This window comes from Heloderma suspectum, chromosome 2 (assembly GCF_057233095.1).
Source record: "Heloderma suspectum isolate Gila_16-S chromosome 2, 16-S_ref, whole genome shotgun sequence".
Lineage (NCBI taxonomy): Eukaryota > Metazoa > Chordata > Lepidosauria > Squamata > Helodermatidae > Heloderma > Heloderma suspectum.
The window spans coordinates 310,112,213-310,131,461 of NC_139459.1; the positions used below are offsets into that span (position 1 = coordinate 310,112,213).

General features: G+C 44.2%; 1 protein-coding gene across 2 annotated transcripts in view; it reads right to left on the reverse strand.

The window, feature by feature from the left end:
• Positions 1 to 176: 176 nt before the first annotated feature.
• Positions 177 to 19,249, reverse strand: part of LOC146354962 (cullin-associated NEDD8-dissociated protein 1-like) — a 39,343-nt gene continuing 20,270 nt past the window's right edge. The window contains exons 6-16 of one of the 2 annotated variants that reach the window (XM_084840246.1): positions 19,077 to 19,182; positions 17,428 to 17,576; positions 15,912 to 16,204; positions 14,159 to 14,300; positions 10,913 to 12,418; positions 9,356 to 9,451; positions 5,884 to 6,053; positions 3,995 to 4,159; positions 3,308 to 3,415; positions 2,074 to 2,130; positions 177 to 1,340 (exon numbers count right to left, since the gene is read on the reverse strand). In XM_084840246.1, coding sequence (XP_084696372.1) covers positions 1,113 to 1,340; positions 2,074 to 2,130; positions 3,308 to 3,415; positions 3,995 to 4,159; positions 5,884 to 6,053; positions 9,356 to 9,451; positions 10,913 to 12,418; positions 14,159 to 14,300; positions 15,912 to 16,204; positions 17,428 to 17,576; positions 19,077 to 19,182 — 3,020 coding nt within the window. In that variant the 3' untranslated portion in view covers positions 177 to 1,112. The remainder of the gene's footprint in view (positions 1,341 to 2,073; positions 2,131 to 3,307; positions 3,416 to 3,994; positions 4,160 to 5,883; positions 6,054 to 9,355; positions 9,452 to 10,912; positions 12,419 to 14,158; positions 14,301 to 15,911; positions 16,205 to 17,427; positions 17,577 to 19,076; positions 19,183 to 19,249) is intronic. The other variant, XM_084840247.1, reaches the window with a different exon arrangement.

Sequence of the window (19,249 nt, forward strand, 5' to 3'; positions counted from 1 at the left end):
TGTAATAATTCTTATGCGGAGCTAGGTAGTGGTAGTTGCTGGATGGGCAGGAATATTGGGTATCTTCCTGGATTTTGAAGTGGTTTATTTTCATATGAAACAAAAGTTCTCTTTGTCCCTACAGAAGTCAGTTGAGTAAAAAAGAAGAGCTGCAGTTAAATCAAAACACTACTGATGCATTTATGATCTTTATTTTCTTCTGAGGCATTTCATGTAGAACAAAAAGTGACACCCTGTTTTATAAATAGAGCACTTAAGTGATTCATAGACTGACTCAAGTGGACTGAACCCTAAAAGTGAAGCTTAGTAATCCATGATTGCAAGAAGTCAACATCTCTGCTGAACAGTAAACAGCAATACACTTTTGTTGGGCATAACAGTGCAACAGCATTTCTATAACAAGGTGGTGCCATTTCATATACTTCATACCTCATTAATGGCTCTTGGGAGTAACATGCTCACTTTTTGTAGTTTGAAATAATCAGTGCTTTGGTATCAGCTCAATTTAAAAAACCCAGTAAATGCTAGCCATAGGGTGCATACAGGAAGAAACAGCTGGAGGGTTGAGTAGCATGGTAATTAAACATAAGGCATTCCATCCTGGAAGACAGCTGGGTCACTTCCATAGTCTAACATCCAGATTTTAAAAGGGTCAGGGCAATAGCTTTAACTCACTGTATGCAACTATGAAAGTCAGTGTATTATTAGGACACATGAAAGCCACTATTTAACCTACGTGATGATCTTGGGTGTAGCAAGACTTTGTCACCACTGCTTTAAAAATGCTGTCATGCTGCCATTACTTCAGTGATAACAAATATAATTATCAGTGCTCTAGTTAAAGCAGCTAGAGTCGATACATAATTTTTTGGCAGAAATTCATGATTGTGTATTTGAACTAAGGAATAACTGACACCTTAAAAGTGGTGCTGCCCTATTGACATCAACAAGACTAGCCATCACTTTTATCATGTCTGAAACCATGCCTGTTTCAGTAGAAATAGTTGCCATTTTTAAAATGACATCTGTATCTAAAATCAGCTTCAGAATTTGATCTTCCACCCTCAGAGCATAGTGGATTGTAGGAAGTAGAAGAATAGTACAGAGGAATTCTAACTCATGTCCATTACATCTGTGGTAGATAATGATGTAGAATCCTTTTGAATGCTTTCAAAAAGTGAAGACATTTCAGGGTTGGCTCTGATTTGGGAAGAAAATTCAGCCATTACTGGGCTTTTATCTACGTCAGGGATGGTCAGTAGAGCAGCTACTGCCCTCATTGCTGAGCGTTTCAGTTCATCTTGCTTCTCAAATTCTTGTTTCACAGAGCCAGCTTTTACCTAAGAAAATACATTTAAGAACAAAATTAGGAAAAATCAGGCACCTTGAAGATCTTCAGGCAGAACAAAAATATACTGCTAATTATCCTAGCTTGGACGAGGTTTGGGCTGTCATATTGGTCCCAAGAATGGAGGAATACAAAATAAGTAAAGGAAATACACGATTACTATTAAATTTCTACTCTGCCTTAGTGTAGAATGCTCAGGGGAGGTTACAGCCATATTAGAAAGAGCCCAAATGCACTGATATATAAAACTACAATCAAAAGCCCACAAATATCAAATTCCTAACCATGATCATCATTGGTGTCCACCTATTTCTTCCCCCTAGATAGATGCTATATAAACAAATATAGTAGTTTAAACAAATTCTCATGAAGCTGTCCTCATATGAGCTACACAGAGAAAGCTATCAGTATTGCTCCAAAACTATTTTGGAGATGCACACATATCTGCAGAACAGTTGTGAAGGAGGGGAAGCAATCACCACAGTGATCCATAAAGCAAGCTTTATGTGCTGGCTTTTGGCCTTGTCCAGAAAAATATATGCTTCAAGATATACGTGCATGACAAAACCCTCAGTTCAAATTCATGGTCAGTTCCTTCTACAAATTACGCATTAATGTGATCATAAATGGGCAAGTGATGTGTGTTACCTAATTTAAGAAATGCGTAATTTTGATTCATTAAAAAGTGAAGGTAGGCTTGAATCACTGAGTACTACACTACTCACATACTCAGAAGATGAAGAGGAGGCAGGCAAGGCGGAAAAGCCTGATAAGATTTCCAGCTGTGAATGTACAAGAGTTCACTTATGTACACATTCCCAACTACAATATATTGTGCAAAGGTAGAAAATATCTGTGGGTTTCTTCAGTTTACATGAGTGCATGCAAGCATAGATTGGTCTCGCCCTGACCTGTGATTTATCACACTGTTGCAACCACCACCATTTTAATTTACAGTTCCCTTTCTAAGAGAACCTGCCAGAAGAGGACAGAGTACCTTCAATAGTTGCATAGAAGAGAGAATTGTGGCAGCTGTTTAGCCTGTTTTGCAAAGCTGAGAAAAGCTGCACCTGCCAAAATTCCCTTTTCTACACAGCTATTAAAGGTGGTCTTTTGCATCTGGGTCACGCTAGAGAGGAGAAAAATCAGATTTATAGCATCACAACTAAAAGCGGGCTCTACATCCGAAAAGGCTGCAGACAACTAATTGCAGCCTAGTTCACATGCAGCAGCAAACCAGAATTATCTTAAAACAAGTAAGCGTGCTGGTGCCTGCTATTCAGTCACAACGCCTTGGCTGCTCCTGCCAGCAGAAGCAGCTAAACAAACCAGGAAGCCTCCATCTGAGGTCTACAGCTTTACATCCAAGCTGGGATCTCGGGCTTGTCAGGAGATGAATAAGCTAAAGTCATAAACCCAGAGATCCCAGTTCAGACGCAACACTAACAGATCCCGGTTCAGATGCAATACTAAACAAACAATGAGCAGAGGATCCCTGGTTTAGCTGCTCCCACTAGCAGGAGAAGCCAAGCAGAAGCAATTGAGCAGCACGTACCAGCACATTTGCTCATTCCCAATAAGCCTTATTACCTGCAAACTGGCCCTGGGCTTACAAATGGCCTCTAATTATCTGGACCAACAAAGCCCTTTACAGCCACAGGAGGAAGCGGGGCAAGCCATAGCTAGAGCAAGGGAGGCAGTTAATACTTCACTCGAATAAAGGACAAAAGTTCATGCCAGTAGTTTCTAAAGACAGTGGCTACGCTGTAGTTACCCCAGAGTAGCTGTGTCTATGGGTATTAACAATATTTACAGGTTGCCCTGTAAGTTCTTAGGGTGACTTACAACAAGCAAATGTAGGTAGCTGATCTAGCCTGAGAATAAAGGTGCTCTGAAATAGAGGTATGGAAGTAAGAGCTTCAAGGAAATGAACACACTTGAGCCTTCCTCGTGTATTACCTTAGTAGAGCAAGTTGCTCTCAGGGGCTCAACGAGCCGTTCTAATCTTTGTAGAACTGCGTTAGGACAAAGTGTTGACAGGCGAGCCAGCATAATGAAAGTCAGCATCTAAGGTGAACACGGAAGGGGGGATGGGGGGAAAGGTTACACTAACATTTCATTTTTAGTACTAAATGTCCAGTAAGTCACGGTCACTTTTGTACAACAAGTGAAAGCAACCTTTAGCCTCAAATGCATCACTGCAGCAAAATGTCCTCGTTCCTAAGGAATGGGTTTTCTCAAAGATAAACTGGGGGAGAAAATTGTATTAAATTCCACTGTTCAGCTGTTATCCTCCTGACAATCCCCCCTCACCGCACCAAGAGTGCCAGTGGAGTCCAGGCCTACACGATCCCTGCCCACATCCTGCATAGAAGTACATGTCAGAACATGGATCTCCTGAATTCTAAAACCACTAGAGAAAAGGGTCTCCATTTTTAGGGTAATGGGAGATTCCATATTCAAACAATGACAGCCCCGTTCAGGCATTCACTTGAGCATGGAAAGGAAGAAAGCAACCCTGTTTTCACTACTGGGGGCGGGGGGAGAGTAACCTCCACAAAGCCCTAAAGAGCTGTTCATTCTTCAGCAAAAATAATAAAAGATGGAATTAGTAACTCTTACCACTAATGAAAAGGAGGTAATTACCCTGATATCATAATGATCTTTCAAGCCATCTTCCACATGATTCAAGTACTCATAAATGTCCAGTCGGTCAAGGCAGCTTTCCAAAAGGGTGTACATGCACTCAAAAGCAGCTTTCCTCACATCAAGGCCATCATCGACTGTGTGCTTGAATGGGCCCATTTCTACCTAAAAAATAAATAAAGCAAAGACAACAGCTGGTCATTCAGAGAGGGGAAGAAGACCCTCAGTAGGACATACATGACATCCCTATCTAGCCACCATGAAAAAACATTCATTTGGGGGCTCAGTTCCGATTCAGGATCAGGTGCAACTGAAGTTGTTCCAGACTGATTCCAGTTCAGGCCAATAACTGATTATGGCACACATAACCAACTGGTTCTGTTCCAGTTCATATGAAAAAGATTAAATACATTATTTCTCATTATCATTTGCTCTGTCCCATTCACACACCACCAATCCCCATGCTGCCTGATAGCTCTCTCTGATCTGTTGGGAGATTGCTACCTCTTGGCTTCAGTCCCAGCGTTCTAACAGCACTCCCTGGGCCGACCTTGGCCCCATTACTCCCTCTTCTAGATACAGTAATCCCCTGCTAGCTAGCTAAAATAGAATGAATCTGCCTGGAATTAACACTAAGAATGTTCTGAACATTTTTAATCCCCTGGGGAGCAGGAACTCCCAGAGCCAGCCCAGAAGTGGAACATCCTCTCCAGTGAGCCTTCTCCTCAACCCACCACGTTCCCTCCTTCAGGCTTCCTGGGCCCCTGAGAGCCTGCTCACTCACCTCTCTGATTCTTGAGGCCTGGACTGGGCCATTTGCTCTGCCTGGGGCCCTGAAGGCCTAGCTACTGAAGATATACACCAGACAGTATACCTACCACCCATAGAGGCTGGTTGAGCATTGCAGCATGGGGGAGGGATTCTGCAGTGCACATTAGTTTCCTTTCTCCAGTCGGCGCACTGCAAGAAACCCTTAACTTTGTCACCTCCTCCTCCCTCCAGATTTGCGTTCATACCTATTCATCTGAATGGGACCTGCTTGAGCCTTATCTTTGTTTTTCCATCTTTTGATAATCTTGTTTCCTGTCTTCCTGCCCCAACTTTGGGTTTGCAGATCAATCCTTATTTCAAACATATTCCAACTTCATTTTACTTTTGCATATATGTTCTCGCTGCACCACACACGTAAAGACTATTTGACAGACACCAAGTATGTCCTGTCTTCTATTGTTACATTACCTCATATACATCTTACATGTTCATCCCTTCCAAGTTGTAAGGTATATGTTGACCAAACCCATCATAAAGGGGAGGCAAGTCTCCAGCCCAGGGCTTAATGCTTCCCAGGCCCAGCCCTTGATGAAAACAGAGTACAGAAGCCTGTACAAACCCAAAATACATAAACCCTCCCAAATATTGGTTTTATTTTATGCTGAGGTGTTGTTTGGTGAACGCTTATTCTGAACCGGTAACCTGATTCACATGCACACCCAGTTCTGTTCCAGAACTTCTGTTCAACAGACTTTCAGATAATGGCTCAGGTTCTGATTGGTTCAAGAAAAAACAAAGGTTCATTCCTATTTTGGTTCATGTTCAACTTGACTCCCTGTACTTTTTCCCTCTCAAAACATTCAGCAGAATAGTCATTGTCCCTTTGTTGGACAACAGAGTAGATCACATAGTTGCCACTAAGGCTGAATCCTTGAACACGCTGACTATAGGTGATCTCCACTCCTATAGATCTGATCAGGATAAACTCATGCACTATACAGTAAGAATATATACATTATTCTCATGAAAAAGCTGTAAGGTCACAATTTGTCTGTGTCACAATTTTCCCTAGTAGAGAATAAAACTGAAATGAATTATTATATCATCTAGGTCCATACCTCTCGTATGAGTTCCCTTCTAATCTTTGTTTCATTGTACAGGTGGGGTAGGACTGTGCTGAGCTGGTCTCGGATTAGAGAAGGTTTGTTGTGAGCAGCAGAATTAAACATGGCTAAAGCAACACGCCGAACATTCAAATCAGGATCCTGAAGTGTTTTCAGGAAGTCACCTGTATGGTAATAGCAAAAAAACCTGTTGTTTTTTTTTAATAGTCAGTGCTCTGCTAGCCTACTATACATCCCGAGAGTCATGAAATAATTGTCAAAATGTCGAAAGAACACAACGGCCATGCTGGCTAGGGATGATGACAGTTGTAGTCTGACACATCTGGAAGGCACCACATTGGGGCAGGCTGCATTAGAAGATGAAAGTAGTCATTTCAAAACTAGATGGGAGAGAGTAATTGGTATTCCTATTCCATCATAAGCTCAGAAGCAGATATTCACACAAGTTCCAGCAAGTTCACCTTGCATTAGTAATGAAAGAGAACCACTATCTGATACCCACATATATGGGAACTGAGTCACTTATATGGGAAGCAGGTGTTGGTGAAGTGGGAATAGTAAAGCGGATTTGGTGGGAATGTTTCCTAATAAATTATTTTGGGGAAACAGTTGCGTGCACAATATTAACATGCTTCTGCATCAAGTGACTCTCCAACAATTTTGCTTGGTTATGTAGATGAACAGATACATCCTAGATCTAAAGAAATGGTGTGGAATATATTGATTGCTGCTAGGATACTGGCTGCCAGAAATTGGACCCCTTTCAAAGAATGGTTGTGTAAAGTTTGCAAAGATTATTAAGTTTACAGAGTATATCCATTTAAGAGATGGTAGATGAAGCACTGCCTTTTTCTCTTTTATGACTTCATGAGGGCCAGAGACAGCTTAGACATAAATAGATATAAGAGCTTTCCCTCATTATAAATTGATAGAGGGAGCAATCCTATGTCCCCTAGATAGCGACTGGGGGACATAGGATTTTTCAGTTCCTGGGCTGAAAGCCTGAGGTCAGAACCAGGGCTCCGACCTCAGGGCCCAGAAATGGCACTCCCCTCCCCCTCCCCGCTGGTGCAGTTCCCTCTGCGCCAGCTACGTCTCTGTGCTTGGAAACGGAGCACAGAGATGTGGAAAAGGGGGCGGTCCTGGGGGGTGACCTGCATTACACAGCTTCCTATGTGCCACATGACCTCCCCCCCTCCTGCTCTGAAGCTCCTTGGCTGGACAGGTGAAATCACCTGTCTAGCCTAAATGCAGGACAGCTGGGGCTCCAGCCGCCCTGCAATGGATAATCAGCCTCTGAGTTTGGAGGCTGATGACTATCTCCATAGGATTGTGCCCTAAATTGTAAAACCCCAGATTAAGTTGAAAACCCACCGCTGTGTTGCCAAATTCACCTGGAGAGGGCCTACTTAGCTTTGTTTTAAAACTAAACAGGCTCTTATTGCTACCACGTCACCGAATTACAGCAGCAAACCACTTTTTTGCTGCCACTGTAGTAACTTTGGTGGCAGCACTGGGGTTGTACTCAACTGGGGTGGAAGTGAGAGGTGTCCATAGAAAACAATGGAGAATTCTAGGATTTAAAATTGTAGTGGTGATTGGACTCTTCTCCCAGCCCCACAATACACAAGGTAACAAGAAAGACAGGAGTTCCTATGTGAATCCAGAAGTTGCCTGTCCAGACAATGAGATAAGATATTCTAAGACTCCTTTATCTCTGTGCCCTTAACATTCCACTGAAGTCCTGGAAGTTCACAGGACCAGTTTTGTTTTCTTTTTAAATTTGATTTTTTTTATATGAACAACTTTATGTACTTCTGCACCCTTAGGGAGTTCCCCAAGTATGTAGAAACCACCACAACCTTATTTTTGGGTGGCCCTGTTTCATTTCTAAGGAAAGGAAAGGTTCCTCCTGTGCAAGCACCGGGTCATTACTGACCCCTAGAGGGATGCCTGCTTACGCTGGCGTTTTCATGGCAGACTGTAGCGGGGTGGTTTGCCATTGCCTTCCCCAGTCGTGACTACCTTTCCCCCAGCAAGCTGGGTACTCATTTTACCGACCTCGGGAGGATGGAAAGCTGAGTCCACCTGAGCCGGCTACCAGAGACCCGGCTTCTGCTGGGATCGAACTCAGGTCGTGGGAAGTGTTTCGGTTGCAATACTGCCGCCTACCACTCTGCGCCACATGAGGGTCTTCATTTCTAAACTAATAGGCAAACACTGAAATTTGCTATTAGAGGAATGACAAAGAAATCTTGAATACACTGGATAAACCCAACTCTCGTCCAAATACAAATATAGGTAGATCAGTTATTTGTTCAGATCACAGTCCTTTATTCTTTGAAAAGATTCAAACAACCGGAAGAAACAGATCCCACTTACGTTACAGAAATGCCAGCATGTGTAGTGACGAACAAATTTCCTTTTGACAAATGAGATCAATCAATATTAAAAACAGCACCCTCAACGTAGCTGGAACTACAGAAGAAAACTTGACCTGTATTTATCATCTTCTTCCATAACTTACCACCTTGGCTCCAAAACCCCACTGAATTCTCATATGCTTAATCTGTGGAGCTAAGATTGCAGTGGAAATGCAACTCACAATCCAGAGAAACCAAGCCATGTACAGAAACAGGTTGCTGCATGGGGATATCTCCATGAAAGGAATTGGGGGAGTACCTCTATCATCAGGGTTACTTGAGCCATAGTCTTCCACCATGTGTACATTTGCCCTTGAGGTGATCAGTGCTGTCCAAGGTTTCCTTCACATGGAGCTTTTATCCTTTGATTGAGATTGCTCCTTCATGGAAGTTTGCAGGTTCTTTACATGACACCATGATCATTCAAGGCGTCTCCTGCACTAAATGGATCGCAGATAATGAGCTATCAAAAAACCCCGTTGTGTTCCGCTTCGGTTTCCTCCGTGAAAAGAGTAAAAGTGGCAAGAAGAGGAGCGAGATCAATGAAAGATAATGGAAGACTCAGAGATGGGGGGAAGGAAGCACATGTAAAGGGAGTCCATTGTGATCCTGCATTTAAAATGGAAGCAGAAAGCCCCGTTTTAAATGCAGGATTTTAGGCTGGGGTAGAGATGCCCCAAGTCACCCATCAGACCAGGGAGAAGAGGAGGGGGATCAGGCACAGAAGCAATCCCAGTTCCCCTTTCCCTGTTCTTATCCTCCTAAAAGGGTAAACTGATCACATCTTGAGGGCCTTCTAAAGCATGCATGCAGTCTTGCGGTTCCACAGATGATGGCTAGCAGGGTCCTTTCCCACTAGATCTTTATTTTTGATTAATGGAAGCTGCATTCTAGGAGGTTTCGAAAAACCTTGTGCATAGCCCATGTGATTGATTTGTAATATATATGAGTGTGCATACATGCGCGTGTGTGTATTTTTTAAAGCTGAACAATGTCTGCTGTTGTGATATCACAGGAAGGTGTCTGTAAAAACCAAAAATTACCTATGCATCCTTTCAGAAGGGGATCAATGGGTTGTGGATGATCTGAAATGGTGAACTTGACTGCAGTAACTACTGTGCTTCGAGCATATGGGGAACCTACAATGAAAATTGTGGAGAAGAAACATTGACTTAAAAAGGAACAGAGATATTAAATTTACAACAAACTCAATTTTGTTAAGGTTGTTATTCTGATTTCCCCACCAGATCACACACACAATAGCAAAGAAATGCAAGCTAAGGTAGCAAGCATTGTGTGGTAGTAATTGTGCATGAGATACATTTTGGGGGACAACTGGCTGGACAGGGCTAACAGTACAATTTTACTGTTGCTGCTGCATTACTAGTCTCCATACTTAAGCTCCTTGACAGCTAACTGCAATGTCTTTTAAAACAGTCCATCGAAACAGGATTTTTATGCAGATTTGCAGCTGCTGCAGATTGTCAAAGTTCCTGTAAAGCACCCAAAGGAAAACAAATGTGTCATAATATGAGCAGAATTGTTTGGACAACATTCAGCCTGGCAATGGACACAGCCTGAATTGGACTTTAAGAACATTTTCAGTGCTTTATTTCCCACCATCAGCACTGGCTTAAAGAACTGACTTTGTGCTCAGCTGTATCCTGGAAGCCCATATCTCTTTGGTCGCTGTCTAATCTCTACTCTACATGCAAAGCTAATGACAGTGACAGACCCTGAACCCTTCTTCTTTCCTAAAAGTGCCACAGTGATGTATCTCCCCTGTCCCACTACCACCACCCTGGTTGTAGTCCCTTGAAATTAGGAATATAGCCACTGTTCCCTCTTATATAAAGGGGACAGACATAATTTTCTAAAATATTCAGAATATAAAGGAAGTCTGGCACACTTTCCACAAAGTTGCACTCATATAAGTCCTCCACAACAGCAACCCCAATGTGAGTGGAACCCTATTCTATAGCATACTTAGTCTAGTGGTTAAGCCAGACCTGTGCATTATATTTGACACAGCCTCCTTTAGGCAAGCGTTAAGACATCTGAATAAAATGTACACTAGTAATGCCCCATATAATACACTGTTTTGTTACAAATATATGAATATGCTTTGTAGAAGAAACCCAGTATTTGCCACCTTAGCTAAAATCACATACCCCAATTTGCCCTCAAAAAGTAATAATTTCTTCATACAGAATTTCTCCCCCATTACTGTTCCCCTCACTTTTGTGCCCCCCCCCCATTTTTCAGCATTTCTAGCTTGGCTTTTTTCCAAACAGAAATCAACATAAAATACTATAACTTACTGTACCATCTAGTTGCCCTTCTCTCCACTAATTGGTGGTTTTGTATAAAAATTAATACAAATCAACATCACATTAAAACATAATAGTATTTGAAGAAGAACTGCCAACTTTTTAAAAAGGGGGAAAATAAAGACGAACATTGGAAGGGGCAGTATTCCCCCAACCCCCAAGGGACCTTCCCCAGCATTGGCCCAATGACAGCAGTCAGGACAGGGAGTGGGGTCTAATGCAGACATCACACATAGCCCTACAGTGACCTAGTCCTGGCCTTTCCATTACCTGAAGACAGTTGTTTTTTTAGCCTGGGCAGCAGCTGAGAAGGATTCACAACAGTCAGTTTTCCCAGGCATTCAGCCACAACGTTGCGCGTCCCTTCCTCCGTGCACTCGCAATGCTTGAAGAGCAATGCCCAGATGTCCTCAACGTAGGGTTTCAGGCTGTCTGCTGGGGAAGAGCTAATGACTTCCTTCAAGGAATGGAGCAGGAGGTATTGTCGCTTTGGCTGGCCTCCAATCTCTTTGAGCATGAAGGGGAGGTATTCTTTCAGGCTGCCGACGCTGATGTTCCCAAGAGCATAGGAAGCGGCCGATTTCACTTCTTCACTGGGTGAAGCAAAGGCATCCAGTATCACTGTTTTGAGCTCCTTCTGAGCACTGAGGTTTGTGGTGCGGCCAATTTCAGCCAGTGCAAGGAAGGCCAACATTTTCACGGCCACGCTGGACTTGGGGTTCTTCACATCCTGGATGAACTGGCTGACGACACCTGGGGCTTCTTTGGGGCATACAGAAGAAAGGGCGGCCACACATTTGGCAACTGAGTGATAGGCCTGCTTATGCAAACTCACAGATACCCCGCCAGGGCTTGAGGAGTAGATTGGGCCTGTCAGCTGCTTCAGCAGTTCAGCGTAACTCATGTTGACTGTCTTGGTGATGACCAATGCCTGAAAGAACTCCACAATGGCCTTCAGGGCTCCCCCTTGCATCAAAGGTGAGTAAACAAGCTGAAAAAGTTCCGAGAGAACAGTCCCACTGATCTTGGACAAGGAAGAGGGATATACCTTTGCTAAGGTAGTAAGGAAGGTGATAGCCACCTGAGAAACATGCATATCATTCTCGCTAATTAAGTCGGGAAGCTCCATCAGAATGCATTCAATCATGGCTGGCTTAAGGCTGTCGCTGTAGTTCTTGATCAAGATGTCCAGAGCTGTCAAGGTACTCAGTTTCAAGGCCCGCTGATTCTTACGCAAGAAGGAAGCCAAAATGGGGAATCCTTCTGCTAGAATGGGCCTTAAGTCTATTTTGAGGGGAGAGCTAGCAATCAAAGTCAGTGCTTTGACTGTGGTCAGCCTAGTTATTTCATTTTTCAGCCTCTCCAGAAAGATCCTCAAGGTTGGCTGGAGATCGCTGCTCAGGTGGTCTCCAAGATTGCAAACAATTTGTCCCATGCAAGAGATGGCCCGCTCCTTCACCTCCTGGTCAATGTCAGCAGCTTTCAGCCTCTTCAGAGTAGCAGAGAACAGGTCTCTCACATAAGGTTTGGCATCAAGCGTACAGGGCACATCCAGGGGCCGAATGACTTTCACAAGCTGCTGAGTAACTAGCAGAGATTCTGATGTTATCTTGTAAAAGGGATCTCCTATGCAAGTCACAACGGGCGGTAGCAGTGCCTTAACATGGGGATGGAACACTTCCCGGGCATGGTTGCAAAGAACCACATGAAGGAAAGAGAGTGTATCAATCTTCATGTTGGAGGAGCTGGACTTATCAGTCAAGGAGAAAACAATTCCTGTTTGGAGAAAAGATTTGTCATCTCTGTTCTATCTTTTTTTTTTTTTTTTTGCAATGCATAGTATCTTCAAACAGATTTAACCAATACAAAAAGGAATGGGGGGATTAATTCAGTGAGGGTGCTTCCAGGCGGAGGGCTCCTTGCACTAACGCTCAAAGGGCATTGTGCAGAGATTCTGTCTTTTCTTCCTTAAAGGTTTTCTGGTAAGAAAAAAGATGGAAGAAGTGATAGAACAACAGGGGAAGGCTACAAATTGAAGACTTCATTGTCTGCAGCCCCTGTAAAATTCCATGAATGAAGCAGGGCAATTACACAATAAAAGCCTTGTCTGGAAACAACCTGATCCATGTGTCCTTTAGTCATTTCTACTAAATAAACATTTAAATAAATAAATAATAAATATTTTTTTTTCCTAAATAAACATTTTTACACATGTTTTCCATGCAATATATGCACCGTTGTTATGTATTTGTTGTGTAACATTCAGATGTCTCCCTCTCTCTGTTGCAAAGTTTTGCCTTAGCAAAACAGGAAAATGCAGTTCTTCCCCTGACAGTGCACCCATTGCTACCGAGCTTGTGGTACAGCTGTGGACATGATGCTTCCCTCTCCCCACCTCAGCCACATCATGTTGTGATGTTTTAAAATTTTACCAGCATTATCTTTTAATTCTTTAAAGGCTCTGGGCTCCCTCACCATATAGCTCCAGCTGGGAGCAATCACCTGGCCTTATTTAATATAAACAGTGGCCTCTGTGACCGCATGCAATTCACCCTTCCCCAACCTGGTGCCCTCCAGATGTCTTGGATGACAATTCCCAGCATTTCTGGCCATTCTCTACGCTAGCTGGGCCTGATGGGAGTTCAAGTCCAAAACATCTGGAGAATACCAGGTTAGAGAAGACTGACATACATTGTTATCCTTGCATCTGCGGAACAGATATCGCTGGCGGAACCAGACTTCCACATCCCTCATTCTGCAGGGACAACAACAAAGCTGGATCCAACCTTTTGGCTGCCACATCAAGTGATGGCAGGCAGAGCCCCCGCCACATCCTACCTATCGCCACCAGGGGATAAATTAGAAGAGAGCACTTTGGGGTCCAATTTGGGTGGTGCAAATGCAGCCATGTTGTGCCTGCAAAAGATGCACATAGCTGCCTTTTCTTTTTAAAAACAAAAAGAAGCACACAGCAGCAGAGCAACTGCCTAAGCAATGCATTCCACCCTCTCTCCCTCTCTGTCCCATAGGGATCCGTTCATCACTGAAGGACCTGTGGAAGGATTATGTGGAGGAAAAAATGTGATTTGGGAACACAGTGAAGAATTGTGTGAATAGCCCATAAAAATCAAGACAGTCAAGCTGCAATAGATTAGCACTAGGGATGGCTAAAGAATAAAAAGCGGGAAGAAGATATCCACTGACTTGCACTGGAGAATGGAAGATGAGCTCTGCATATGAAGAAGGAAACATGAGCAGCAGAGAAGCCACTACCATATTGTTTTGGTGCCTCACATCTCAGAATGAAAAGTGTTCTGCACCACCCTTTTCCAATCTGGGCCTTCCAGATATTTTGGACTACAACTCCCATCAGCCCCAGCTAGCATGGCCGTAATGGCTGGGAGTGATGAGAGTCAGATTCCAAGACATCAGGGGGGGGTCCACACTGGGGAAGGCTGCTGTGCACACTGTGCACCTTCTGCCCTGCTATCTCCCTAGCCCACAGACAAGCTTTACCAGGCACCAGTGCAGGGACGTGATCTGCAAGGCAACCAGGGAGAACATTCGCCAGTTCGGTCAGGAGAGTGAAGCATCCCTGTCTCGACTTGACACTCTTCTCTTTGAGCTGCTTGTGCAAGGCCTTGATGATGTTTGGAACCTGTAAGGTGAGAAAGAAACACAGGAGTAACCCAACACAAAACTAAAAGTGATCCACGCCCAAGACTGTGCATTAATAATTCAGCATGAAAAGGGAACACGACCCCATTAGCAAATGGTCTCTCTTTCACAGGAAGAATTGCAACTGTTTCTTTTTTAATAGTCTCTTCCCCCAACCTGGTGCCCTCCAGATGTTTTGGACTACAACTCCCAGAATTCCTGAGCATTAACCATGCTGGCTGGGGCTCATGGGGCTCGAAGTCCAACATATCTGGAGGGCACCAGGTTGGGGAAGGCTGACCTATGTGGACATGAGATTTTTTTTTCTTTTTAGAAAGAAAGGGAAGCACAAACATGTAGAAATGTATTTTGGGGGGACAAAACAATATCTGCACAAACCATTTTTCAAAAAGATTTCTGTTAAAAAGTGCATCGTGTCCAAACCTTTATTTAGACAGAAGATATTTTTAAAATTTCAGTTCAGCCGCAATGCACCGCAAAATCCACACAGTAGGATCTGTCAAACTAAGGACCCCAAGCTGGCATTATTTACTTGAGCTTAAATACTTCCCAATCTCGAAAGCAAATTTAGAATTAGTGCAGAATCTATTTTTGTGGGCTGTCAATAGCAACACAGCACATTGCTATAAAATCCACAACTGATAACATTGAAACGGAGACAAACTCAGGAAGTGAAACACGACTCTTAAATGGTGGTTGTCTCTCAATTTCATAATACAAGGACACGTTGTTAAGACTAACAATTGAGCAAGAATTACAGGGAAACTATATAGATTTCACCACCTAATTACTTAATTTGCTTACTGCTTTGCTACTGCGGACAGAGGAGTCGCATTACTTGGAATACAACACAACACGTCTAGGCACCAACAATGGCGCATTTTCTCATTTAATGAGTTTACATTCTTGTAGTATGTCTCATTTCCACAAATCACCAGAAGACTTGAATGCTTTGGCACACTATTCACTGTCTTGTTAAAAAAAAAGCTCTGGTGCCCCCAAGACATTTGGAGAGGGGAACAGCTCCTCCATGGAGCAGTAGGCAGTGCCCTGCCATTGTTGCTGCCTACATGCTTCCTGTCTCCTCCTCCTTCTCGCTGTAAAATGGAACCAGAATCCCATACTTCGGGGCATTCTTGTTTGCCAACAGAGGTAGGTGTGCACGTCATAATATATATGTATGTATTTATGGCCCCACACACCACTGGCATGCAGCCCGACATGTTTCCCCAGAGGGACTATGGCCCTCGGTGCCCAAAAAGGTCCCCTACCCCGGTCTTGAGCAACAGAGCTCAATTTGAACCAAAGCTAGCAAACTTAATGTAAGCTCAGCTGAGGTTCATTGTTTCCAGCAATCTGTCTTGTAGACCAGCCACACTTTGTTAAAACCATCTTCTAGGCCAGGGTTGGGCAACTTGTGGCCTCCCAGATGTTACAGGGCTGCAACTCCCATGATCCCTCACCATTGGCTATACTGGCTAGGGCTGATGGGAGTTGCAGTCCAATGACATCTGGAGGGCCACCAGTTGCCCACCCCTGTACTAGGCAGAGCCACCCCTTCAGAACACTGGCTCACTGCTCCATGTCTCACCTGGTTCTGAAGCATGGTGAGAGGGATATCTTCCTTGCTTGCTTCATCTGAACTGTGCAGCCAGCTCTGAATGGGCAGGGTTTGCTTCAGCAGAGAGATATAAGCACAGAAGATGTCCGCTTTAACGTTCTCCTCTCTTTCCTTGAACCTGCTTATTAAAGCTGGGGAGAGTGTTTTGTAGAAATCCTGCAGAAGGTCATGCCTGGTACTGACAATAGCCTCAAGGCACTTGGCTGCAGACCTGCGGACTTTCCAGCTAATATCATCATCGTCACTATACTCATCATCACTTTCTGAAGAGAGAAGGGTAAGACCAAATGTTAGACAAGTAAAAAAAACAGCCCCTGAGTACTTGAGGATCTAATTGGTTTAATCTCTCTTTCTCTGTATGTGTATGTGTATGTGTAGGTCTATATCTCCCGTTAAAAGAAAAACCCAAGCACCATAAGTATCCTATAGAATCACATCAAATCCTGGCATAACAATGCTGTACAATAGGACTGTCATCTAGTTTTCTGCCTAGTTAGAACTATAAGGAAAAGGATGGAGAGCCATGCTGAATGTTCTCTCTCTCCCTCTCCATATATATATATATATATATATATATATATATATGTGTGTGTGTGTGTGTGTGTGTGTGTGTGTGTGAAGGAGAGATGGAAGTTGGCCTCATGCCAGAACAATGGAAGAGACATCACTGTCTCTTTTCTTCTGCTAGCTCAGAGGTGTTCAACCTCAGAGCCTAGGGCAAAATTCAGGTCCCCTTCTCCCCATTAGCAGGTGGTTCCCACATTTTCCTTTCACCCCCCAATCATTTGGGGGTTTCCCCAGCTTTTGCACATCCCCCCCCCGCCCCATTCTAAAACTAAAGCTTAGTTACTGGCAGTGACAGTGTTAAGGCAAAACACCCTGGTAATTTGGCCCCACCCACTACTTGGATGCAGCCCCCCAAGAGCTTCTCCAGAACTGAATGCAGCCCTTGGGCTGAAAGAGGTTCTGCATCCCTGTGCTAGCAGCTAGGTAGAATGACTCTGGTGGAACCTGCTATGGGAAAGAGGGGAAGTGGTGATAGTGAGTTTCCGCCAGGCCGGTAGACAGAAGCTTGCTGTCTCTCCCTCTCCTTCAGACAGCTGCAGGATAGAAGCATGACTGTGGGACAACTGTTCTAGGAGAGGGACAGCTGAGCAGCAGTTGGATCACAGCTACGTCAGGCCTCACTGTCTCTCCTGTTTAAACAGGGAAGTCATACGGCTACACTGATCCGCTGAAATGCATCTTGTGGATGCTCCAATGTTCAGCTTGGCCATGGTTTTGGAGAGCTAAGCTTCATTTACGGTTCTTTCAGAACAGTGATGAGCACATCATTCTCAGGTCCCTACTGGCCACGGAAGGCACGCGACTCCATTGACAGCCTCTAGGCCCAAAAGACACAGAGAGGTCTGAAAGGGCCGTTTGAGCTACTGGCAGAGGAGACCCAGCTGCTCTGAATGTCATCACCAGCCTAAGCATGCAGCACCTTGTTCCTCCTCTTCCCCATTTTCAGTTTCCATCATTTCTTCTTCGTCCTCCTCCTCATTGTCATAGTTGTAGTTTGGGTCGTAAGTGATATACTTGAGGCACAATCCTGTCACGCTAGGAAGGTGAGGGCCAATTTCTTTGGGACACCTTTAGAAACAGCAAGAGAACTTCAGGTTAACGTGGAAAAAAACCCTAATTCCATAAATAGTAGTTTCCAAACAAAATCAATTGGTAAATCGCCCCCCCCCCCGCAATCCCTAGGCTTGACACACCTTACATAAGTAAGTTTCACAAACATTCGCATACCGCCCAGTACATTAATTGTGTTCCAGTGACTGATCACAAGTGTGGGGTCCCAAATGGCCACATTATCGCCTCCAAGTGCTTCCTATGCATTCCAATGTCCCTGTTCAGACATGAAAGGTGGTTAGGGTAACTATGGAGTGGGGAGGTTTAGGCTAACCACGACGCACACGCCTTTCACATTATCAGGAACTGTGTGGCGCAGCGTGGTTCACCTACCCATCCTCACTCCATGGTTACTGAGTTGTCCACCCATGACTGCCACCGGTTATCCCAGCGGTTGTCACGCTGAGAAATGGTGCGCGCTGGCCACTCTGTTCGTCACTATGCGATGCTGATGATAGCATCCAGCTGCGGTCCCTAGAGCATTGCCAGAAGTGGCTGACTCTCTAGACTGCCATCTCTACGGTCACTGTGTTTTTGCATGGAGCAGCCATTTTTAACAATGGAGGTCCCGCCACCATGACATAATAAGCCACCCTGGGCCCCCTTAACCCCACTTCAGAGGGGTGGCTAGCTGGGGTGGTCACCTATCTGTCATGGTCACCTAGCCATCGTGGTTGGGATTTTGACCCCACACATGACACTCTGTTCAAAAACATGAACCCCAGTGGCTTAGCATGACGTCCGAACAGGCCCAATGAAAGGTCCAGATCAATGCATACAAAGGAATACACATACAATCTGGGTTCTTCTACTGAAATAAATCTGAAGACTTGAGTATGCATGAAATCATGATCTGGGTCAGAGAACAGATTTCACATTACAAAACTGGAGCAGTAGGACAGGAGAGGCTGAACTTGCCATATGTCTCCTTGCACAGCAGTTATTCAAAGCACCAGAGCTCTTCCCACACTGCCTTACCCAACCTTACCCAGTCCTGTCCCTCTAATGCCACAACCCCCTCCTTCATTCTATTTACCCTTGTCCTTCATTTAAATGAAAACTTTAAATCCCCTTGAAAAACAAATTGTTCAGTTAAAAATTACAAGGATTCCAAACACAGAAATTTCAGAACTGGGATTTTTAATTGCAAAAATCCAGAGCCATTGAATGTGACCCCCATTCAGTGGTAGGTCCCTCTTCTGGCAGGTGTGGTTAAATTACAGGGGGAAGCCATGGAACGGGGCTGGCCAGCCTTCTAGAAAACACCACTGGAGGACTGCTGAGAGATGTTTCCCACATCTGGGATCAAACATGAATCAGAGCAAACCTGGGCAGCAGCTAGCAGAAGAAATAGATCCCCTTCTAAAACCAAATAAAAACACACACACACACAAAGCAGACTGCATGCTGAACCCTTGCCTGCTGCAGGAAACCAGACCATGAAAAAAAGGCACAAACCTTCTCACAAAAGACTCAAAGGCCTGGAAGCAGTATTCCCTCAGCTCATCATCCTCAACATTGCAGTACTGAACTATTAATGGGATCATCTTCTCCAGGTAGTCTCCTAGAAGACAGTGAGAGAGTGAACTATCCACAGAAATCCTTCCCAGGCCCAGAAAGTGCTCTGGGAG